Source organism: Verticillium dahliae, genomic scaffold (assembly GCF_000150675.1).
Source record: "Verticillium dahliae VdLs.17 supercont1.8 genomic scaffold, whole genome shotgun sequence".
Lineage (NCBI taxonomy): Eukaryota > Fungi > Ascomycota > Sordariomycetes > Glomerellales > Plectosphaerellaceae > Verticillium > Verticillium dahliae.
In genome coordinates, this window is record NW_009276927.1 from 1,084,686 (window position 1) to 1,107,543 (window position 22,858).

The window sequence follows — 22,858 nt, forward strand, 5'->3', positions numbered from 1 at the left end:
CTGCCGCCTTAATCCTCCGCTGTACCAGGTCTGCGTTGAAGAACAAAAACAGCACCGGCGACAACGGCGACCCCTGTGGTAGACCAGCCTGTGGCAAGTCGCGCAGTTCCGACGTGTGCCCGTTCACGACGACCGTGGCCGTCCTAGCAGAGCAGAAGGCGTCGACCCATCTGACCACCTGGTCTGATATCCCTCTGGCTTTCATCCTTTCCAGCAATCGTTCCTTGCACACTCCGTTGTACGCGCCTTTGACATCGAAGCTGATCAGACTTAGCACTTTCCGAGCTCTCCACGCCTTGTAGATTTGTTCCTGCAAGAGGAGGAGTGCTTGCTCGGCCGACCGCCGCTTTCGCGCCCCGAAGTGGTTCGCAGGTAGCAGCCCATAGGCCTCCACCACATACGAAATGCGCTCCGCGACGACCGCTTCCAGGATTTTGCCCAACGTTGACAGAAGGGATATAGGTCGCCACGCCCCCGCCACCGCATAGTCTCCTTTTTCCGGCTTCTTTAGCGGGATTATCTTTGCTGTCCGCCACTGGTGAGGCACGACGCCATCGCGGAGCGACGTCTGGAAGAGCGTCAGAACGCGATGCTTCACTATTGGCCAGAGCTGTCTCCACACCATCGCCGGCAGGCCATCGGTTCCGGGCGCCTTCCACGGCTTCGCTGCCATGACTTTGACTTCGACCTCTTCCAGAGTCAAAGCCGGCATGGCTACTGCTCGCCGTTGTGGACGCACCCCTTCCTCTTCGATTCTCGCTGGTAGTGGGGGGAAGAACGTGTCGAGCAGTTGCTCTGCTTGTTCCGCCTTATTTCTGGTCATGGTTCCGCCACCTTTCTTCAGTGGCGGCACCTTGTCACCCCTGGCGTCCTTGCCAGGTTCAAGATACTTGGCTGCCTTCCAGATGTTTATATCTTCGGCCAGAAAGTCTTCCCAGTGTGCCTTCCTCTGTCTCCGTATGGCGTCGTGATATTCCTTGGCTGCCGCCTTGGCTCGCCGTTCCAGGTCCGGGCAGAGGCACGCCGCCCGCCGTTGCGACCTAGCCTGGTTTCGCCAGAACATATACGACCGGCGTAGTTCTGTTAGATCCCTCGTCCACCAGCGCTTGGCGTACGGCGTAGGTTTTGCTCGTGGCGTAAGATCATCGATCGCCTCTAAGACCACACGCATGAGCTGGTCCGTCTGTGCTTGCACATCAGCCGCCCCCAAGAGCGCCCCGAGACCCTCCTCCACTCTTGCTCTGATGAGATTCCAAGGAGCGTTCCTGAACATCAATCGTGGCGTCGTGTCTCGCTCAGGCAGCGCTACATCGAAGGTCGTATGGATGGCCTGATGGTCTGACCCGTGATCCATCGGGTGCGGGACGCATGTTACCATCTCGTCCGCCAGCTCCGAGGTCGCCAACACCAGGTCGATGGTGCTTTCCCGGTCCTGACCCTGCCATGTTCTCGTGCCCCTCGGGAGCAGGCTACGAAGGCCATGCTCATTCATTAGGTCTATGATGGGTTCAGCCTCACCTTGCCTCCTAGTCGAGACGTCGTCGCCAGTCCAAAGCAGGTCATGGCGATTGAAGTCTCCCGCCAGAACCACATCTGTGCGTCTACCTGTACTGTCACGAAATGACCGGATCAGGTCGTGCAATAGCTCCGTGGCTGAGGCCAGCATCTCCACGCTCCTTCCTTGCACATATACCGACACAACCAGGACGTCTCTCTCCGGCAGTCGAAGCACGGCCGCCGTGAGGTCCGCCGATGGTATCGGCAGCTGTTCCGCCTCAATGTCGCTTCGTACCCAAAGCATGCTTCGAATCGGCCAGAGGGTATCATGTTTCTGCGTCGGGATCATCTTCGTCCAGTTGCTGTGCCACATCGGGCTCGTGACCACCTTGTCGTCCACCAGCCTCGCATACGGTTCGGAGACCGCCAAAACCCCATAGTCCTTGAGTGTGTCGTCGTTCATCAAGCTTTGCTGAACCAACTCTCGCTTTCGCACATTAAGTTGTAAGATGCTCAAGGTGTTACTCATCGCTGCGAGAGTTCCGCATACGACAGTTTCGGCCGAGCGACTCGTGCGGCCCACCGCATGGTACGCATCTCGGCTCCGCCTCTTGGCACTCCTTGCGTTGATGTCCCGGCCCCGAACAACCCACTCCTTCCGGGAAGCCGCCCGGCCGGCCGTGGCTGCGCCTTAACGACCCCGTAAGCCTCATGCTCCATCGGAGACCTTCCCACAGGAGTGCCTCGGCCCCGGGCAAGGCCGAGACGGTGCCGCCCCGTGCTCCTCACGGGTCGCGGTCGTGTCATCCGAGTTTGCACCTTAAGCCAGCCGCAACGGCAACCCGTCTCTAAGCCGACCGACATGCGCATCCGTCCTCTCGAGCCACCGTGTCGTCTCCGCAGGTCTCAAGTGCAGGGGCCACCACGCTGGCGATACCACGTCAACGCGAGACGGCCTAGGTACGAGCTAGGGGATATACTGGATACGCGGACGATGTCATGTTCCATGACGGCCCAGATAGAACTGGGAGCGTATCCGGCAAACCAGCGATACCACGTCTGCGTAACGGCCCAGGTACGAACTGGGAACGCACCTCCCCCGCTGCCTTCTGGTCACGGCCACAGCGCTACGGCCCACCGGCAACCCCGGGCGCAACCCCAGGACCAGCTTCCCGTTACCGCGACTCGTCTCCGAATCGCGGCCGACCATGTCTTGCAGATCAGAGACGCACGGCAGCCGCCACGCCGGCACGGCTGCCCGCACTCTGTCCACTAACCCAACCCATGTCCCCCATATGATGTTCGATCGCGGTGCGCTGTGGCGTCGAGATCGGTCCGGCCGCTTGTCTTGTGCACGAAGCTTAACAGGTCTGCTGACACCGGAGCCGGCCCTTCGGTCTTAACAACTTCCATTACGCTCGACAGAGCACGTAGGCTTGTTCCGAGCCCTCGCCGGGAGACGCGCCGATGCCTCATGATGCTCGACTCGTCCGCCTCCCGACCTCAGAGCCGGATGGATCGGAGGGTGTCCTGTCTCTTCATCGACGTCAGCCAATGTCAAGTCGGATGGTTTTCTTACGCCAGTATCCCTCGCGCAGCTTGTTGGCTTCGGAAAAGCGTGGGTGATGCGGTGGTCGTTGATCGCGTGGTCCGTTTGTAGGTCCGAGGGCGCCAGTGAAAAACTTTCACGGCACCACACAACCGCGGGAATCGACTGCGCGCGACGTGCCGCACCACACCCGCCGTCCCTACTGACACCGGACACCACGAGAAGGTCTGCTGCTTCGTCCTACTGCTCTTTCAAGCAGCATCCAGTGTGCTCACCGGAGGCGCCAGCTTCGGGGGCGGGTACGGTTTACGGTCACAAATTACCACATGGGTGACAAAACCCTGTACGAAAATGACCGGAGCTATTCGCACAGAGGGTTTCGGCATTTTTATATGGGGCTACAGTGTTTTTATGCGAGAATGCACTGTTTTCTTTGTAGCAGAACTGACGCCATACCAAGCAGCGTTGATGCCATTTTATCGGCTCCGAAGCTCCGATAATGCCGGTTCAGAGGGGGCGCGATATTGCAGCTGAAAGCCTTGGAAGGAGGGTTGAACTCGAACCTCTACCACGATCTCGAACCCCTGGTCTGCGTCTCGCACAATGCCTAGACCCCGGAAGGACTTGGATCGCGTCAAGGACTGGATCCTCGGGCAGCGGCGAGAACGGCTATCCATTGACACTATATGTGCCCAGAAACTGTTATCCTACCTACCTGTACCTGCCTTGGGGACGTGACTGAATCCGGTACTTGCCTGATTTTCGTTGAAGTACGGCATCAGATTGATCGTGGACAGGTTGGTCTTTGACGTGGGACGGCGCGACGCGAACTGGTGGATCCCATTCCACGTGGCGCCCCACCTGCAGCCATGGCGAACGAACGCGACACGATCCATGTTGCGTCGGATGGAGAAGGGGGGAATGGTGGTGTGAGACGACAGCTTCGATCGACGCGCAAGCCGAGCAACAAGGTCGTCGACAATCGATCCATCGACAACGAAGTCATCGACGATGAACATATCAATGATGAAGCGACCGAGGGTCAAGCCAGAAACGAGCCGACCGACGATGTGGAAATCACGGAGCGAAGAGCCAATAGGCGCGGTACCAAACCGACGGTGCGACGACCAATCTCCGGGACTCTTGGAGGGCAGCCGGACGGAAGAGCGTTGCTGCGCGCTATGGAGAAACAGATGGAACTACAGACGAAGATCATGAGAAAGGTCCTGGAAGAGTCCCAGTCACAGTCGACAAGAATTGAAGAGCTCCAGAACGAAGTGGAGAAGCTTAGGAAAGCCCTCCATGCGACCACGAATGAAACCCAGAGCCTGCGTGCGAGCATCGAAACAGTCACTACGACGATCGCAGGGCAGGATAGATCGGGGCCGTCCTACGCAGACATTGCCCGGATGCCACAGGCCGGCCAACTCAGCAACACGAGGCAGGCTACCATGACAACGCCACCGACGCCAATAGACATGGTCTTCTGCACGATCGACACATCCAGGATGGAGGACGAACAAGGTGAACAGCTCACACCGGGCGCTATTCGTACCCTTACGGAAGGCGAGGTCAGGGTGGACCAAAGCCAATCCAAGTGGCGTTGCCTGGCCGTGACCAAGGACCCGAAGAAGCCTCGAATCAGAATTGCCTGCAGAAACGAGCAGGAGCACGCCATGGTGAAACAACTGGTGGAAGCCAAGCTGCCTCGAGGAGCTAGGATGCTGCGAGACGAACTCTATCCTGTCAAAGTCGACTACGTGAGCCGCATGGTGGTCTTGGATGAGGCGAACACCATCCGCAGTGGGGCCGCGGAGGAGATTGGCAAAGAAAACGACGTACAAGTTGCGAAAGTAGGCTGGCTAAGTAACAGGGACGTCCCGAAGGCATACGGCTCAATGGTTATGTACCTCACGAAGAGAGCGGACGCGGAAAGGCTACTCGCGGAGGGCTACGCCTATGCGGGAGGACAATCTGGGAGGACCAAGGTCTTCGAATCTCGTCCTCGCCTCGACCAGTGCTACAACTGTCAACAGATGGGCCGCGGCCATAAAGCTCACCAGTGCGACCGACCCCAGGTGTGCGGGAAATGTGCCAAGGAGGGGCACCACCACAGTGCCTGCAATGAGACTATCCTCAAGTGTGTTCCCTGCGGAGGTCCCCATGCATCTTTCAGCAGAAACTGCAAGAAGCTCTACCCATCTTTGAATGAGTAGTACGCTCCGTATGATCCAACTCAATGTGCGAAAACGCGGCGAGGTTCACGAGAGCCTCATGAACGACGAGGACATTCAGGACGTAGCGGTGCTGGCGATCCAGGAACCACAGGCACGGATGATCAAAGGACGGCTGTTGACGACGCCGATGGGACATCACAGATGGACAAAGATGGTCCCACCAACGATTGGGGAAGGACGATGGGCGATCCGAAGCATGCTTTGGGTAAGGAAGGATTTGGAGGCTGAACAGGTGCGGATAGAGTCTCCGGACATGACAGCAGCATTGTTGCGGCTTCCAGGGAAACTGGTACTGGTGGTGTCCGTGTACGTGCAGGGGATGGACACCCAGGCATTACAGGAAGCGTGCAACACCATACGTAGAGCGGTCGCGGACGCCAGGAGAGCCGCAGGAGAGGTGGTGGACGTGGTCATTGCGGGCGACTTCAATCGCCACGATCAACTATGGGGAGGAGACGACGTGTCTCCGGTACGACAGGGTGAAGCCGACAACATCATCGACCTGATGAACGAGCTCTCCCTCTGCAGCATGCTCCCGAGGGGCACGAAGACTTGGCAAGGCGGGGACCACGAGTCGACAATCGACCTGGTGCTGGTATCAGAAGACCTAGCTGCGGCCATGATCAAGTGTACGACGAACGGAACAGAGCACGGGTCGGACCACCGCACCATCGAAACGATTTTTGATGTATCAGTGCCGGCCCCGAAAATCCAGGACCGACCTCTGTACAAGAACGCGCCATGGAATGAAATCAACACTCGAATTTCCACTGCACTCGAGACAGCCCCGATGGAAGGCACGGTCCAAGAGAAGACGGACAGACTCATGTCAGTGGTGCTGGAAGCAGTACAGGCCTTGACACCAAAAGCCAAACCATCGCCACACGCGAAGCGGTGGTGGACGGCGGATCTTACGCAGCTCCGCCACATCCACACACATTGGAGGAACCGGGCGAGGGCAGCGAGACGGGCAGGACGGAACGATGAAGCACTGGAGAACACGGCCAAGGGAGCAGCGAAACAATACCACGGTGCCATTCGACAACAGAAGAAAACCCATTGGAACGACTTTCTGGCCGACAACGACAACATCTGGAAGGCCGCCAAGTATCTCAAGTCGGGCGACGACGCGGCATTCGGCAAGGTGCCGCAGCTTGTAAAGGCTGATGGCACACGGACGACCAACGGCAAAGAGCAAGCGGAAGAATTGCTTACGACTTTCTTCCCGCCCCCACCAGAGCACATCGAAGAGGAGGGTGAGAGGCCGCAGCGCGAATCGGCTGTCACCATGCCTGACATCACGATGGAAGAAGTCGAGCGCCGGCTTTTCGCGACGAAATCGTGGAAAGCACCCGGTGAGGACGGGTTGCCGGCGATGGTCTGGAAACAGATTTGGCCAGCCGTCAAGCACAGTGTCCTTGCGATTTTCCGCGCATCGCTAGAGGAAGGAGTACTCCCCGACCAATGGAGGCATGCCAAGATCATCCCGCTCAAGAAGCCCGGCAAAGGAGACTACACCATCGCCAAGGCTTGGAGGCCCATCTCGCTCCTCGCCACGCTCGGCAAGGTTCTCGAGTCGGTTGTTGCGGAGAGGATATCCCATGCAGTCGAAACCCATGGGCTGTTGCCCACGAACCACTTCGGGGCCCGCAAACAGAGGTCAGCAGAACAAGCGTTGGTGTTGCTGCAAGAACAAATCTACGCAGCATGGAGAAATCGTTGGGTGGTCAGCCTCGTGAGCTTCGATGTGAAGGGAGCATACAATGGAGTATGCAAAGAGAGACTCATTCAGAGAATGAGAGCGAGGGGCCTCCCAGAAGATTTGCTCCGTTGGGTAGAGGCATTCTGCTCCGATCGGACGGCGACAATTCAGGTCAACGGCCAAGCATCAGAGGTCCGGACCCTGCCTCAGGCTGGACTACCGCAAGGATCGCCACTGTCACCGATCCTGTTTCTGTTCTTCAACGCCGACCTTGTACAACAGAAGATCAACTGCTATGGAGGAGCTATAGCCTTTGTCGACGACTTCACAGCCTGGGTCGCTGGACCAACCACGCAAGACAACCGTAAAGGGATCGAGGCGATCATCGAGAAGGCACTGGACTGGGAGCAGAGAAGCGGGGCGACTTTCGAAGCGGACAAGACGGCGGTCATCCACTTCACCCGATGGGCCAAAAGGTCCGATTCGGAACCTTTCACTATCAAGGGCCAAACAGTCAAACCCAAACAGCATGTCAAGATCCTCGGCGTGATCATGGACATTGGACTCAGATACAGGGAACACATTGCAAGAGTGGCGACCAAGGGACTAGAGGCTGCGATGGAGCTGAAACGACTGAGAGGATTGACCCCGGCGACAGCACGGCAGCTATTCACGGCCACCGTGGCCCCAGTGGTGGACTATGCCTCTAACGTCTGGAGGCACCGATGCAAAGACCGGACGGCAGCAGCAATCTATCGCGTCCAAAAGGTCGGAGCGCAGGCAATTATTGGAGCGTTCGTCACGATAGCCACAAGCGTAGCAGAAGCGGAGGCTCACATCGCCAGTGCACCAGAGCGATTCACGAGAAGGGCCATCAAGCTATGGACAGATCTCCACGCACTGCCTGAGACCAACCCGCTTCGAAAACTGACCTCTCGCATAAAGAAGTTCAGGCGCTTCCACCGCTCACCATTTTTCCAACTGGCAACTTCGCTCAACGAAATTCCAATGGAGGACCTGGAAACAATCAACCCATTCACACTGCCGCCGTGGATGGAAAGAGTGCAGACCGTCACTGAATGGAACGACGAGGATGCAACACTGACGCGGGTCGATGAGGAAGCCACGGTGCGCATCGCTGTGAGCAGCTCGGCACGAAACGAGGTGGTCGGCGTCGGTGGAACCGTCAAGGGGCCAGGGACGAGGCTCGAGACGTTTTCCTTCACCCACGGCATGAGGACCGATCAGAACCCATTTTCCGGAGAACTGGTAGCGGCAGCATACGCGTTGCGATTTCTGCCGCAGCTGAGGGGGCAGACCGTGACGCTACTGACAAGCAACAAAGCCGCGGTGCTGACACTTCGAAACCCCCAACAACAGTCTGGACAAGAGTACGTTCGCTGCATCTACGAGGCGATCACCCGACTGCGAGAAACCGGGAACACCATCTCAGTCGTGTGGCTTCCGAGCCATCTCGACGACGACCTCCTGAAGAAAGCGAAAGGAGAAGCACGCAAGGCCAGCCGAGATGGCGCCTTGCCTGAAAAACAGTTCCCAAAGATGCGATCCACCACCCTCAACGCTGCAAGGCGCAAACTACGTGTGGAAAGACGACTACCAGATAATGTTGGAAAACTCTCGAAGGAAGTCGACATAGCACTACCCGGCAAGCACACTCGAGAACTATATGATAACCTTTCCTGGATGGAGGCGAGCATGCTGGCCCAGCTCAGGACAGGCATGGCGAGACTGAACGCCTCACTTTTCCGAATCAGGGCAGTAGCTTCAGCCCAATGCGCATGCGGACAAGCGAGAGAGACGGTGGAGCACTTTCTCCTCCGATGCACACGATGGGCAACACAACGAGCCGAGACACTCATGCGCCCTGGCACACAAAGAGACAACATCTCCTTCCATTTGGGAGGTAAGACGACATCAGATGGTGATGATTGGAAGCCGGACATGAAAGCAGTCCGAGCTACGATACGCTTTGCGAAGGCCACGGGCCGACTGGAGAACGTGTGATCCCTTGCGGGGGCCTAACACACCAAAACCCCCCTTCTTCTATTAACCGAACCTAACACCCACACCTCGTGTCAACAACAGTAAGCGCCGCTTCAGTCGCCGTAGATAGGACTCTGAACACTTGAAGAATAGCCTTCAAGCAGCTTGCCAATACAATCTAAACCCCACGAGAAACCGGCGGCAAGACAGAAGACGAGAAAGCAAGAGCGGAAAGATGACCTATTATGGGCTTGGGAGATTCGGACAGACTAGAGGAAGCGACCGTGTACAATAGCAAATAGTGCCTTATTGGCTCTAGGCCACCAGGCGTAATAAACTTGTGTGTGTGTATATGTGCCCATCTCCAAGACGATGGGCACGTACTCTACGTCAGAACCCTGAAAAGGAGGTTAGCAGAATGGGGTGCCCAGGAGTACTCTCCTCTTCGCTCAAAGATTGATCCCAACACCTTCATCAAGCTGATCAAAGGCTACTTCTACCGATACGGATATAGCGACACTTCCATCGTCCGTGATTTCAAGCGACGCGGCATCGAGATTTCCGAGCGGACTGTACAGGAGTACCGTCTGAAGCACGGCATGAAGCGACGCTTCCGAGATCCTGTTGAACGACAGGAGGCTGTTCAAATAGCCAGAGAGTTCCTCCTCCAAGACGACCGTCAGTCTTCAAGTATCAGAGGATTTGGCAGGGGGTATCTATACCATTACGTCCGCATCCGTGCCGGCGTCCTTGTCGGCCAGAATACCTTGTATCGCGAGTACCAGACGAACCCAGAATGGAAGAAACGCGCCGAACAGAGGCGTCTTGCCGATTGGAAGCACCGGAAGAATTTCCAGGTCCCTGGGCCTAACTTCATGTGGTCTCTTGATGGGTACGAGAAGCTCAAGAACTTCGGCTTCTCCATCTACGCCTGTATCGACACGTACTCGAGAGCCATCATCTGGATATATGTCGGCAGGGGGAATATGACTGCGCTCAGTTCACTCAAACAGTTTTTACGGACTGTGTCGTACTCAGGGGTCCGCCCCCTTTTCACCCGCTCGGATCATGGTATCGAGACTCCTCTTTGGGCCGGAGCCCAGGCGATTCTCGCCGACCTTGATCAGACAGAGTTTCGGTATACCACCGAGGATAACGACCAACGAGTCCACAGGCAGGGAGCGAGACTGAGCTCCTGTCACATCTGGGGCCCAAGCACATCGAACCAACGGATCGAGTCTTGGTGGGAAAAGCTACTCAAAGGTGTCAGTCAGCGCTGGATCGCGTTCTCGCACGAGCTGATTGATAGCGGCCTCTTCCAAACAAATCGTCTTGCTCACCAGATCGCGGTATATGCTCTCTATGGACCCATGATCCATCAAGAGGTCGCAGACTTCACGGAGATGTGGAACGGCCTTCGTATCCGGCCACAGAGGAATAGGGAGCATCTTGTCGCCGGGATCCCGATGGATCTGTACAACACGAGCCAGGTGGAGAACTGGGCAGTCCGTCTAGGGCCCGCGGCTCGAGATGGGCTTGCCCAGATGATGGCCGCTGTCGATTCTATCGATATAGACGATCTCCTTGACCCAATAACCACGGATTGGTGTGACCAACAGCTCCGGGATCTTCAGTTTGATGCTCAACTGGATGGGGAGCTTGATCATAATCGACCACACCTCGCGGTATACCTACGGCTTAGAGACAAGATTCAGGCCCATCTCGGCTCTGGGGAAAGTCCAGCGCTAAGCACGCCAGAGAGTCCAGTTGGAGGGCAAGAGAGATTCGTGCGTACAAAATCACCATTGCACCAAAGCCAGCTGACAATGCTTTAGCTTCAGCTCCTCGAGCAGAACTACCTTGAGCCTATTAACAATAGTCTCTCCGGAACTGAGCTGCCTGGCGATGTTATCAATAGTGTGGACGAGCTGATGGGGCACCTGGGTCACCTTGAGCTAGAGTAACTACTATTTCCTCGTCTGTTTACGATGATGCCGACTGCTTGGCCTCCTCGTATCGACTCCTCGGGTTCCAGCAGCGGGACCAAGGGCAGTGAAGGCAGGGCCAGCCGAGAGCTCCTCATCCTCTGCCTCTGCCGAGAGTGCTGAGCTTACAGAGTCTCGAGCTCGTTTCCGACCCGCGCGGTGCTCGTCCATATCGCTAGTAATAACCTCGATCTGGTCTTCTGCGCTAGCTCTCGAGGGAGGTAGAACTGGGCTCAGAGAGGGGCTCAAGGAGGGCGAGTTGAACTCGCTCCGGATTAACAAGGCCGGCTCTACCTTCACCTCGGTCTTGACTGCCTCTTTCTTGATTCCCTTCTCCATTTTGAACGGCTTCACGGCTGACCTCGGCGTCTTGATATGACGAGGGGCTGGGGCTTGTGGTCGAGGAGACAATGGCTCCATAGAAAACAAGGAAAAGAAGATAACGTACTCCACAAGCGAGTGGAACACACAAGCGAGTGAAACACTCCGTCGCGATTCCCCAACCACCTATCTTTCATCACCTTTCTACCCACAATTAAACATGGAGACTCCTTGCAAAGAAGCTCAATTGATTCTTGCTACCGAAGCTATCAAAAAAGATCCCAAGCTAAGCATTCGGAGCGCTGCGAAGATCTACAGCGTGAGCCATGTGACGCTAGGCCGACGACTGAAGGGAACTATCTCTCGACGCGACAGCCCTCCGAATTCGAGGACATTGACTTCCTTAGAGGAGCAGACAATTATTGAGAGTATTCTGGACCTGGATTCGCGATCATTTCCTCCCCGGCTTCGTGACGTGGAAGATATGGCCAATAGGCTGCTCGCCGACCGAGGCGCGCCACACGTCGGAGTCAACTGGGCTTCAAACTTCGTCAAGCGACAACCACAGCTAAAGACGCGTTTCTTTCGCAGATACGACTATAAGAGGGCCCAATGTGAAGATCCAGACGCGATAAACGCGTGGTTTCGCCTTGTACGGAATGTGGTTGCGAAGTACGGCATTGCGGCCGCAGATATTTACAACTTCGATGAGACCGGCTTTATGATGGGCGTTATCTCAACAGGAATGGTCGTCACAAGCTCGGAAAGGCGCTCAAATACGAAGCTCATACAACCTGGAAATCGACAATGGGTCACAGTGATCCAGGGGGTTAATTCCCAAGGCTGGTGCGTCCCGCCGTTTATCGTGGTCGCAGGCAAATATCACCTCTCGAGCTGGTACGAAGAAACATCCCTACCAAAGGATTGGGTTATCGCCACGACTGAAAACGGATGGACTACCAATAGAACAGGACTGGAATGGATTCGGCACTTCGATAAGTACACCAGGCCTCGCACAACAGGCACACATCGACTCCTCATTCTAGATGGACATGAAAGTCACCACTCGATCGAATTCGACGCCTACTGCAAGGAAAACAACATTATCGCGCTCTGTATGCCGCCTCATTCATCTCATTTACTCCAGCCTCTCGATATTGGCTGCTTTGGCCCGCTTAAGCAGGCGTACGGTCGGCAAATCGAGAAGAAGATGCGGGCGGGTATAAGCCATATCACCAAGGAAGACTTCTTCCCTGCGTTTCTTACAGCATCCCAAGAGGTAATGACGGAGAAGAACATCCAAGGGGCCTTTAGGGGAGCTGGACTCGTTCCTCATAACCCGGAAGCAGTCCTTTCGAAGCTGGATGTGAAGTTACATACCCCAACGCCTCCAGGGAGCAGTGGAGGGATACCCGAACCTTGGGTCTCGAGGACGCCCAACAATCCGATTGAGACGACTTCGCAGTCTGAGTACATCAAAAATCGGATTGCCCGTCATCAAGATAGCTCACCAACGTCTATTCTCGGCGCCGGTGACCACTTAGCAAAGGGAACGCGGAGTATCATGCATAAACTCACCCTCGTACAGTCCGAGGTCCAGCTCATACGAGGGGAGCTAGAGACCCTAAGCAAGCGTCGCAGAGCGAAGAAAAAGCGTCTCAGGCAAGGGGGAAGCATGTCTATAGCCGAAGCAGAGGACATTCAAGCCCAGAATGAGGTAGACGTCCAGATGAAGCAGGAAACGCAGCTGAGTAGGGGTCGTAAGCAGGGTATAGAATTGGCCCCTCGACGCTGTGGAACATGCGGCAAGGCAGGACATAACTCAAGGACCTGTCAGATCATTGTAGCTATATCAGATGATGATAACACCGATTGATTTAGTTAATTCAAGTCGTCGTGGTTGAGATATCTGGGGTTTTATTTGTGCGGTCGTGGTTGAGTGTTTCACTCGCTTGTGTGTTCCACTCGCTTGTGGAGTACGTTACCTGCCCTCTGTTTTACTGAAACGAAAAGGGCAGTCCTCGCCGAAAAGCTGTGCGACTGTCTGTCTCTCCCAGTCGAGATCGCTCAGCTCCGTGATACCCTCTTTAATATGGGCGTTCTGAACGAGTCTCTTGTCAAATCGAAGAACAGAGGAGAGGGCAGGCTTGTCTTTGAACTGAGGGAAGAAGATGCTGTCGAACCAGAAGCGGATAGGTACAGATGGTTCTTCGTCGACAAAGGGGCGCAAAGCGACTTTCAGCAGCTCTCTAGCCAATGACCACTAGGGCTGCTCGTCGTCGTCTAGGATTTCCCATGGGCCAGGTCTCGCAAGGAAGACCGTGAGACGCATCGAGATCTTCCGTCTGCTCTTGTTTTGGCTCTGTTTAGCCACAGCCTCACTGAGTTGCGACGAGCTCGCCCTCATGCCCCTCGCGATCCGACTCTGGGTAAGTTTGGCATCTCGATACACGTCGGAAGGCCGCGTTGATGCGAGGATACGGCTAGGGCCGTCTCCGGAGCCGGTGAAGATCGTTTGTGACGGTGTGGAACGTTCGGAGGTTGTTAGGTCGATAGACTGTATAGCGGAAGAGGTGGAAGCTGTCTCAACCTCTCGAAACGGGACTGGCGAACCATCGAGGATGGAGATACTCGTGGGCCAACGTCTTCCGCAGTATGGACACAGATTCGAGCCCGGGTGGCTATCGCGGATGAAATCGTGACTCTTTTGGTACGGTTTAGGGGCCACGGTCTTCGGAACATCGGGACATGTTTGCGGTAGGACGTGATCTGGCATATCTATGTACAAACGGTCAGTCATATAATCCCATGATAGATGGGCCTGAGCTTACTTAGGGAATAGGCGAGGATAGGCCATAATAACTGTAAGATGACAATGGTCTGGATGTGGGAGTGGAAGAATTGTGACGCCTGGCCAGGAATTATCACGACATCAACCCTGGTGGAGATGCCATCAAATGAAGAGATACCTTCGGGATAGTGTGTGGTACTGTGGCCTTGCAAGGGGGCTCGAAATTACTAAGTATTTCAACATGGTTGTGGCTTCCCAAAAGGGTTATGTCACCCATGTGGTAATGTGCGACCGTAACGGTTTGGGCGCTTGGCGTGCTGCTTTACTTGCAAGCTGCCGCTGAACTAGTGTAAGGAAACGCGCGACGAGGGGGCGTGTGGGGATGTGGATAAAGTATTGCCGGTGGTGCTCTTAGGCCGGCGGAGCTGATGGATCCAGGAACTGGCGAATGAGAGATTTGGTATTGCTATTGAAGAGGAGGAGACATAAGTCAAGGTTTCGGTCCAACCGAGCCCTGTTCCGTCGGGTTGATTGCCGCCCTGACTCGATGTAGATGACACCGATCTTGTCAAACAACCTCCCGACACCGCTGCGTCTGGCCACGGGACGAACCTCCGTCGGGCAGCTGTCATGACGGCGTTGACCAACGGAAACCGAATCAATGGCCTGACCGCAGATTGGCGAGCTGTGGCCGAGGCGTCTGTTGTCAGATGTCACACACAGTCCGATAAGAATTCCTGCCAGTACGGTGGGGCCCGCCTTTTGGCGTAATGGAATCGGCGACAGTTATGAGCCCAGGCGACGATCCAGCTCCTTGACCTTCGATACCTACAGCAGGGCGCCTAGGTCCCAGATCGGGACCACGGCCAGTACGCTTGCTGCGGAGCCGTCTACAGGTGGATCAACGCTGCAGTTCAACAGTCAATCGACGCGACGTTTCGCCATTGACGACAACCGGCCAAGGGCCATTACCAACATCCTCCAGGAGAGCAATCACCTCTCTACGACCCGTCGAAGCAGGAGAAGTCAGCTCCTACTGTACCAATACCCTCATGTATCAGGTCCTGATACACGAATTTGCGGCCCGTGCGCCACCCAAATCCCGTCGCCTGGCCCATGTCCGTCGTCTGGCGGCTCGTTCCTGATACACGGAAATCTGGCCCTTGCACGTCTACCTCCCGTCGGCCATCGACCGTCCCTGATACACGATTTTGTGGCCCGTGTCACGACGACGTTGCTTTTGCACGACGCGTAAAGTGTTGTGATGTTGGCCGCGAAGAAGGCGCGCCGCGGTTGACCATCATGGCGCAACTGCGGCGCGGGAACTCTAATCGTAGCCACGAGCCGCGACGTCCGTACAGCCTTAGAGTACGCCATGGAACCACAAGACACCTTCCTGCGCTCACAGCAGCTTAGTATCGACCCCACGGCGCGGGTCGTCATCCGCTACCGCGCCGAGTGTCTCACCGGCCTTGTGCCGTCTCGAGTCAGCGACCACCTCAAGCGCAAGCACGATATACCAGCAGAGGTGCGAGGCCAGATTGGGAAGCTCCTGGGCCAGAGCACGCCAAAAATACAAGATCCCGCGTCTACCGGCGTGCGGGCCGACGGTGCGATACGCGACCCTCGCCTCCGGACGCTCGATGGCTTCGCCTGCAAGTTCTGCGACTACCGGACGATCAGCAAGCAGAACTAATCGCGCCACACCAGCGAGTGCCACGAAGAGCAGCAGAGGAACCTAGGCGTCAAGCCGGAGGCCATGTTCAAGCCCGTCTACCTGCAGGCGTGGATGCGTAACCCGCCAAAGAGACATTACTGGGTCGTCTGCAAAGACGGGGACGATACTCGTCCGGTCGACGGCCGGCAGGCGCTCGACCACCTCGAGGGCCTGCGGCTCAGAGAAAACGAGCGCAGCCAGGCCATGGCGGCTGCCGGGGCAACGGCAACGCTCGGTGGAGACCCGGCATACCCGGAGGCCCGCCCCTGGCTCGACCGGACGAGGTGGGAGTCGACGTACGGGGAGGTGCACCGGCCGCTCCTGTGGGCGCTGGCGTCGATGCCACCCAAGGCCACGGCGCAGCGCGCGCTCGTCATGGGCTGCGCCGGGACGGGAGAAGGCAGGGCGCGACTAGAGCACGATATGATAAGCACGGCCGACGATGAGTGGAAGATTGCCGTGATCGCAATGGCTGTGGTGAGCATCTTAGAGAGGTGCGGCACACTGCCCGCACGACAGGCAGAAACCTGCTCTGCTGGCTGCGGAGCGTGAAGTGGAATGCGCCCTACTCCAAGCCCTTTACGGTTGTCAGCCGGGCCTCTAGTCGGGCGAAGTATTTTTCGGTCCTAAAGCGCTTCGTTGCTATGGTGTTCCGCGCGTCTCGAATGCCTACGCGTGCGCGCTGCAGGGCCGCACGTATCCGGCTAAAAGAGCAAGAGGATCTTATCAGCGCCGTGTGGGAGCACGACGTCTGGGCACAGGATCATGTGACGTCCGCATGGTTCTGGGGCCAGGGCCGGGAAGACGAAGCAGACGGCGTGGAAGAGGAGTCTGACGACGACTTATCTAAGGAGGAAGGCTGGTTGGAGGGCAGCATAGGCGATGGCCTGGACGGGGTATACAGCGAAGACGAAAGCGATGACGACGCTGAACCAATCGACGAAGCTCCGACTCCAGCTAAGATCCGGCTGCACCCGGCCGCCGCCGACATGCTTGAGCGACTCTTTGGCCTCATTATGGCGTTCTGCACGGAAGAGGTCACCGACGGCCGGCCGGCATCCACTCTGCTTGTCTATTTCAGCGGTATTCTAGGATTTGCTAAGGACTGCGCTAGGTTCCTCCCGGCAAAGTCGTATACGCCGCACCTTGCTGGGATGGTGTACGTCCAGCGGCTGCTCTTCCTCGAGTACGCACTTCCTGCCAGGCGGCACGGCGTTCTCGGCATAGATCAGCGCCTGCGAACAGATCAGCTTCCCCGGCTGCAACAGGTCAGGCGGGCTCACATGGTCGTGGGCGCGCAGTCGCCGTTCGAGGAGATGAGCTCGCTCATGGCATATGGCAGGGTTGTCGCCAGCTCGGACGCGCCTTCCTTCCTCCTACGCGCTGTGGGGGCAGGAGAGCCTTGGGAGCGGCTGTCTGGAACCTGGTGGCGCCGGGCTTGACTGCGGGTCACAACTGCCATACTCGCAGGCAAAGGCTGGGGTCCGTTTTTGGGCCGTCCAAGCCCTCGAATACTGGTAGCGATTTTTGGGTCTAAGATCCGACGATGTACGTCTTCGCCCACAGGCTCTCGCAGGTGCCACCGTGGATGGATATCCCACTTGGTTAGAGGCGTTGCGCTGATAAGCTTCCCGTAGATGGTATGAAGACAGGGGATGCCAAGCTCAACAGACACGGTGCAATCGTCGTCACACGGTCTTGGGGCATCAGGCCACGGATTTGCCGCGGTTGGGGCGCCTTTCAAAGCCTTGCGATACTCCCTCGTAATCAAAGCAAGTGCTTTCTGAGACACCATCCTAGGAAGCTCGCCCAGGTACTCTGAGCCACGCCCAACGTGCTCCCGCGCCGTTAATACCTCATCCTGGGCACAAGCTTGACGAAACTCCCTCTCCTGATCGTCCAGCATACCCTGGATTGCCTCGACCAGCCGATACAAATGACTCATGCCGTTCAGCAGATAGCTCTTGATATTGTTGTTGCTGGCCTCTGTGCCGGAGGTCACTCGAATGCCGAAGTTTCGGTACTTTCGGATGAAGCAGGGGGCCCACTGCGCCCTCACAGGTATGTACGTACCATGTAGATACGCGAGGATCGCTCTCTGGTCGCCGAATTGCTTACAGAGGGACTTCCAGGCCTTCTCGTGATCCTGTTCCGTCTCTGCAAACACCACCAGCCTCCACAACGTCAGCACTCCATGGTAATCGTGGGTTATCGGCCGAGGCAAGTTGTCGTGTGTGATTGGCTGTTCTTGGCTTCCAGATGCCCGCACTGCCTGTCGATCGCGCTGGTTGAGGGTAGCATCGGGCTCATCCGAGCTGCTCTCTTCGCCAGCGCTGTCCCTCGTGGTATACACCCACTTCCGCTTGGACTACAGCATTACATTGAAGTTGATATGGTGGATGCAAAGCTACTACTGGGCGTCTGGAAACTCAACCCCTAGCGCCTTCTTCATCTGGTCGTCAAAGTCGGTAATAATAACGTCGGGCGGTCGGATGCTGTATCGGTCGAGGAGCGTGCGGACACCCCTTGCAAGGAACGGAAATCCTTCAAGCCTCTCATTGTCGATCAACCCGAATGCGGCGTTAAAGACTGTACCTAAGCAAGTCTGTCCCGTAACTTGGAAGAGCGGCAACTTGAAGCGGTTCGTGTTGTACGTGTTGTCGAAACTGAGGACCTCAGGGAAACGTCTCCACATCTAGAAACAGTATGGAAACGTCCAAACCAACCCCAATACGCGGTTGGGTTCGTCGCTGGCCCACTCGACAACGTAAGGGATCTCCTTATTGTCGAACAATTTGATCAATGCAGCTGTAGAGCTGTATCCACCCAGATTTTCTCTGCTAATCCGAGCTCTGGCGTTGTAGATATCTCTCTGGGTGTAAACCGAATCTGGGAAGTGATCTCGGACGATGCCACCAATGTCTCGCGCACGAATGCCAATCCGTCGACTTGAGCTCCGGACGACCGTCTTCACAGGGCTAATAAGTCGTCGATGAACTGGGTGGGCAGCGGCATCGGGACTAGGGTTATGGTTGTGGTGGTGATGTTCTGTATTTGGAAAGTGCTGGAGAGTCCACTGGAAACCGTTCTCTGGCAAGGTCTCAGCAACAATCTTCCACAGGCACCCCGACTTCCGAGATCTTCGTTTCCGAAGACCAGCACCCCTTCCCGGTCGTTGAGCCCCGTATCGATCACATTGAAAGACGTATCGACTTCGATGTCCAGGTCGAATCACACCATTGGCCTTGATAACACCGAAGCCATGAGTTTTCGCAAACCTGTTGACCCTAGAAAAGAGCGCGTCAACCGACGGGGCTGGATCGCCGGGAATTTGTGGGTTTGGGATTGCTTCGACAGCGTTGGATCTCGAGATCACGAATGAGGGTAGCGGTGCCCCTGTCGGATCCAAGAACATGGTGACCCCACGCTGGGTCCGCTCAAGCAGATCTTTAAGATGCGGTGCTCCGTCCGCTATGGCTTGGACGGCATCATCACCCAAGACACCAGCGCAAAGTACTCCGAAACACTTGGCCTCGAAACAATGAGCCGCAGCGCGTGTTCGGTTGGCGGCAACGTTGTCATAATTCGCCTTGCCGTGAGCCGCGGTATCTTTCGGCAGTCGTGTTGGCCAAACAGCGGGCCACGTCGAGAGATGAATCTGCTCGCCCTGAGCCATGAGAGCATATCTTGCGAGTGGGTTCGTGTTTTCACCGCAAATCAGAGCGCCAATCTTGCCGAACTGCGTCTCCGCGACATGCAGCCCGTAGCCGTCACCGGCCGCCCAGGTCAGCTTCTCGAAAAAGGTCGCTACCAGTTTTCGGTGGTGATTTAGCACCCTACCCTGCTCGTCGATCAAGATGTTTGAGTTGAAGAGCGTCGCAGTGCTGTTGCGAGCCTTCTCCGAAAAGCCGATGCTGACTATGACCCCCGACGCCTTAGCGGCAGCCTACACAGATTTCATCTCGTCTCCGTCGACGTACACGGATTCGAGAGCCATGCGTTTGAAAAATTCATGATTCTCTGTAGGTGCACGTAACGCACTCCATATGGGGAATGCGGCGATGAATGTTTAGGGAAGACGACCACATTGGCTCCGCGACGAGCGGCTTACTTGATCAAGGCGACGGCCTTCGCCGTCGTTTCTCGAGCGGATAAAAAGACAGGTGCGACGTGGCAGGCGGCTACTCGGGTAGTTTGCGCCATGATTCGGGATCGGTGTAATAGAAGAGTGGTCAACCCTGGGGGGATTTGTGCCGAATTTATGACCCAGCACAACCACAAGTTGTTATTCCAGTGGAGTCGCCCGGTCGGTCGTTTTTCTAGCCACCGAGCCTCCTACTATCCCGAATGGCGGTAGTATTCACTAGCTAAAAGTCAAAATTACCCGGAGTGTGGCTGAGTAATATCAGATGACTCTCGATAAATAATTACCGCGATTAATCTCTCGTAAAGGTCCACACTGTACTGTAGGGCATGAACACTCGGGACCAGATCTAAGAACCTGACACGGCCAGCAACAGAGGATCTGTTCCATGGCTTTTCTCTTCTCCTTTTTTTCCAGCCAGAGGTTTCAACAGTCGGACCCTATCTCTGGCTCTGTCAACATTGGACTCTTTCTTGCTTAACTCGGCAACGCAACATCATCTTCATGCCATGACATCTCTGTCAATCCGCGGTCGTGATGCTGCCTCGAGCAACGGCAGCACACTCCTGTGGGATGTCATGAAGAATCTGTGGCATCCCGACGACAACCCTTCGGGATTTGTGAGCCTCGCAATGGCCGAGAATTGTTTGATGCATTCCCGTCTGCTGGCTCGCCTCCTCAGCGGCTTTGAGGCCACGTCTCACATGTTAACGTACGGCGACGGCACCACCGGATCCAATAGACTCAAATCCGTCATGTCCGTGTTTCTTACGAGGCGGCTTCAACCGGTCCTCGCCATTGAAGCGGGCCATATCACCATTACAAATGGCTGTTGTTCTGCCGTTGAGCAGCTCGCTTGGACTATCGCAGATCCTGGCGAGGCATTCCTTCTGGGCAAGCCTTATTTCCGGGCCTTCTTCACGACTCTTGGTGGTAGAATGCTTGTCAACACCGCAGCAGTGTCATTTGGAGACGTTGACCCATTCGGACCGGAGGCGGTGGGAAAGTATGAGGAAGCTCTGCTCAGGGCGCGGGACAAGGGCCAAAAAGTCAAGGGCCTCATCCTCTGCAATCCACACAACCCCCTTGGCCGGTGTTATCCCCGAGATACCATCGTGAGGCTGATGAAACTCTGTCAGAAGTACCAAATCCACCTCGTCAGCGATGAGATTTACGCTCTTTCCGTCTGGGGTCAAGGGGAGCGTTTCTACTCTTGTCTGTCCATCAACACCACGGATATCATCGACCCTTCGCTTGTACATGTTGTTTGGGGAACGTCTAAGGACTTCGGGGCCAATGGACTCCGTGTTGGAGCCGTAATATCTCAGCACAACCGAGATCTTCATGAGGCCATCGCCTTCTCCTCGATTCACAGTTCGGCGGCGTCCCTCGCCGAAGCAACCGTTGCCAACTTCCTCGAGGATACCGCCTGGGTCGACGCATATATAAGGGACAATCATCTGAGGCTGGCCGAGCACTTCGCTTTGGTATTTGGATGGGCGAAAGCCCATCAGGCCCCTATAGCACCCGGAAGCAGTGCTGCCTTTTTCGTCTGGGTCGATCTGGGAACGGCATACAGGGCGCTCCACCCTAAAAAGACTGCGGAGGACGCTTTCGCAGTGTTGGCGAAGGCGCTTTTGAATCAGAAGGTTCTTCTTGCCGCGGGTGAACAATTTGGAGCCGAGAAACCAGGTTGGTTCCGGCTGGTCTACTCCCTCGCTCGGCGAGACCTGGACGAGGGACTACGTAGAATCTCCTCGGCCTTGAAAATTGTGATTGGTTGATGATCCGGCTGAACACACTTCACTACGGGGAGATTTTTGTATTAAAAGTGTCGGGTGAGACTTAAGAATTGCTCGAAACCATTATTTTTATCTGATGTACGTGATTCCTCCGCCCCATCAGTGGCTGTTCCTCGCCGGAACACGATACCGCCCGAGCCACTAAGGTATGCTCCCCGTTGGGCAGCATCAACGAAGCTCCCCACTTCTGCCAGCTGTAGCCGTCTCTTTTTGCCACAATTGCTTCGGCCCACTGCTGCTCTCCAGCCCGCTTCACGTAGACCTTCGTTACAGGCTCATGGCACCATGCCCACCCTTCGATCGCCACCTTGGACTGATGGACCACCGTGTCTGGCGCTGGTGACACGATCATGGAGTTCACTTCGACGGCCCAAACTGGTCGTGTCTTTTGTTTTAGTGTATCCCCTGGGTCGATCTCGTTGTAGAACGTCGTGGTGTACGGCCCGGAGGCTCTCTTGTCTTGCAGAGTCAACCGGCAAAGCCATTTTGTCGAGTTGGTGCCAAACCAACCTGGTACCACGAGTCGCACAGGTCCGCCCCTTTCCTTACCCAGAGGTTGGCCATTCATTGCGAATGCTACTAGTACCTCGGGTTCCAGCGCTTTCGATAGAAGGAGGTCTTTTTGATATCGATCTGAGGTGATCCCGGCGAATGTTCCGTGATCCAGTCCATCCGACCACACGAACCGTGCATTTTCCAGGGGTTGGGCAAGTTGAAGAAGGTATGACAGACGGATGCCGGTCCAGGTGATGTTACCAATGCGCCACAGTGCTTCCGTGGGAGGCTTTATCGGGCTGCCGTAACATTCATGGAAAGAAGTGATGGAAGAGGAGGGTAGGCTTCGTAATTGGCCGAATGTCAGGGCGAAAGGGTGCTGGACCAGGCCGTCGATGACGAGGATCCATTTGTCAACGTTGACTACGGCAGCGCCCATATGGATTGTCTGGAACAATTGATCCTCGGGTGTGATGAAGTCGGAGAGTTGGTGAGGAGCGGGCGGGTGCCTTATGGTGAAACCATTCGGATCGATGCCAAGACAGGCTTCACGCACCCGCCCTTCATCAGGAACAGCCGAGTATGCCGGCCCGAAGCCAGCATGGCTGACCGAG

General features: G+C 56.1%; 5 protein-coding genes across 5 annotated transcripts; 3 read left to right on the forward strand and 2 right to left on the reverse strand.

Moving 5' to 3' along the window:
• Positions 1 to 9,588: 9,588 nt before the first annotated feature.
• On the forward strand, positions 9,589 to 11,237 carry VDAG_04882 (uncharacterized protein; the record flags this gene model as incomplete). The annotated part of the gene is made up of 2 exons (XM_009654486.1): positions 9,589 to 10,776; positions 11,184 to 11,237. The coding sequence occupies 2 exons, from the start codon at positions 9,589 to 9,591 to the stop codon at positions 11,235 to 11,237; spliced, it is 1,242 nt and encodes a 413-aa protein (XP_009652781.1).
• A 1,811-nt stretch (positions 11,238 to 13,048) lies between these two features.
• On the reverse strand, positions 13,049 to 14,329 carry VDAG_04883 (uncharacterized protein; the record flags this gene model as incomplete). Its single annotated transcript, XM_009654487.1, has 3 exons — positions 13,049 to 14,073; positions 14,127 to 14,157; positions 14,315 to 14,329. 3 exons carry the CDS (start codon positions 14,327 to 14,329, stop codon positions 13,559 to 13,561), a joined length of 561 nt encoding a protein of 186 aa, XP_009652782.1. The 3' UTR covers positions 13,049 to 13,558.
• A 1,132-nt stretch (positions 14,330 to 15,461) lies between these two features.
• VDAG_04884 (uncharacterized protein) lies at positions 15,462 to 17,245 on the forward strand (the record flags this gene model as incomplete). The annotated part of the gene is made up of 3 exons (XM_009654488.1): positions 15,462 to 15,683; positions 15,801 to 16,297; positions 16,408 to 17,245. The coding sequence occupies 3 exons, from the start codon at positions 15,462 to 15,464 to the stop codon at positions 17,243 to 17,245; spliced, it is 1,557 nt and encodes a 518-aa protein (XP_009652783.1).
• A 672-nt stretch (positions 17,246 to 17,917) lies between these two features.
• Positions 17,918 to 19,817, reverse strand: VDAG_04885 (cyanide hydratase; the record flags this gene model as incomplete). The annotated part of the gene is made up of 6 exons (XM_009654489.1): positions 17,918 to 17,977; positions 18,073 to 18,171; positions 18,238 to 18,477; positions 18,538 to 18,893; positions 19,041 to 19,721; positions 19,784 to 19,817. The coding sequence occupies 6 exons, from the start codon at positions 19,815 to 19,817 to the stop codon at positions 17,918 to 17,920; spliced, it is 1,470 nt and encodes a 489-aa protein (XP_009652784.1).
• A 465-nt stretch (positions 19,818 to 20,282) lies between these two features.
• VDAG_04886 (1-aminocyclopropane-1-carboxylate synthase) lies at positions 20,283 to 21,821 on the forward strand. Its single transcript, XM_009654490.1, has one exon. The coding sequence runs from the start codon at positions 20,457 to 20,459 to the stop codon at positions 21,729 to 21,731; it is 1,275 nt and encodes a 424-aa protein (XP_009652785.1). The 5' UTR covers positions 20,283 to 20,456; the 3' UTR covers positions 21,732 to 21,821.
• The last annotated feature ends 1,037 nt before the right edge of the window (positions 21,822 to 22,858 follow it).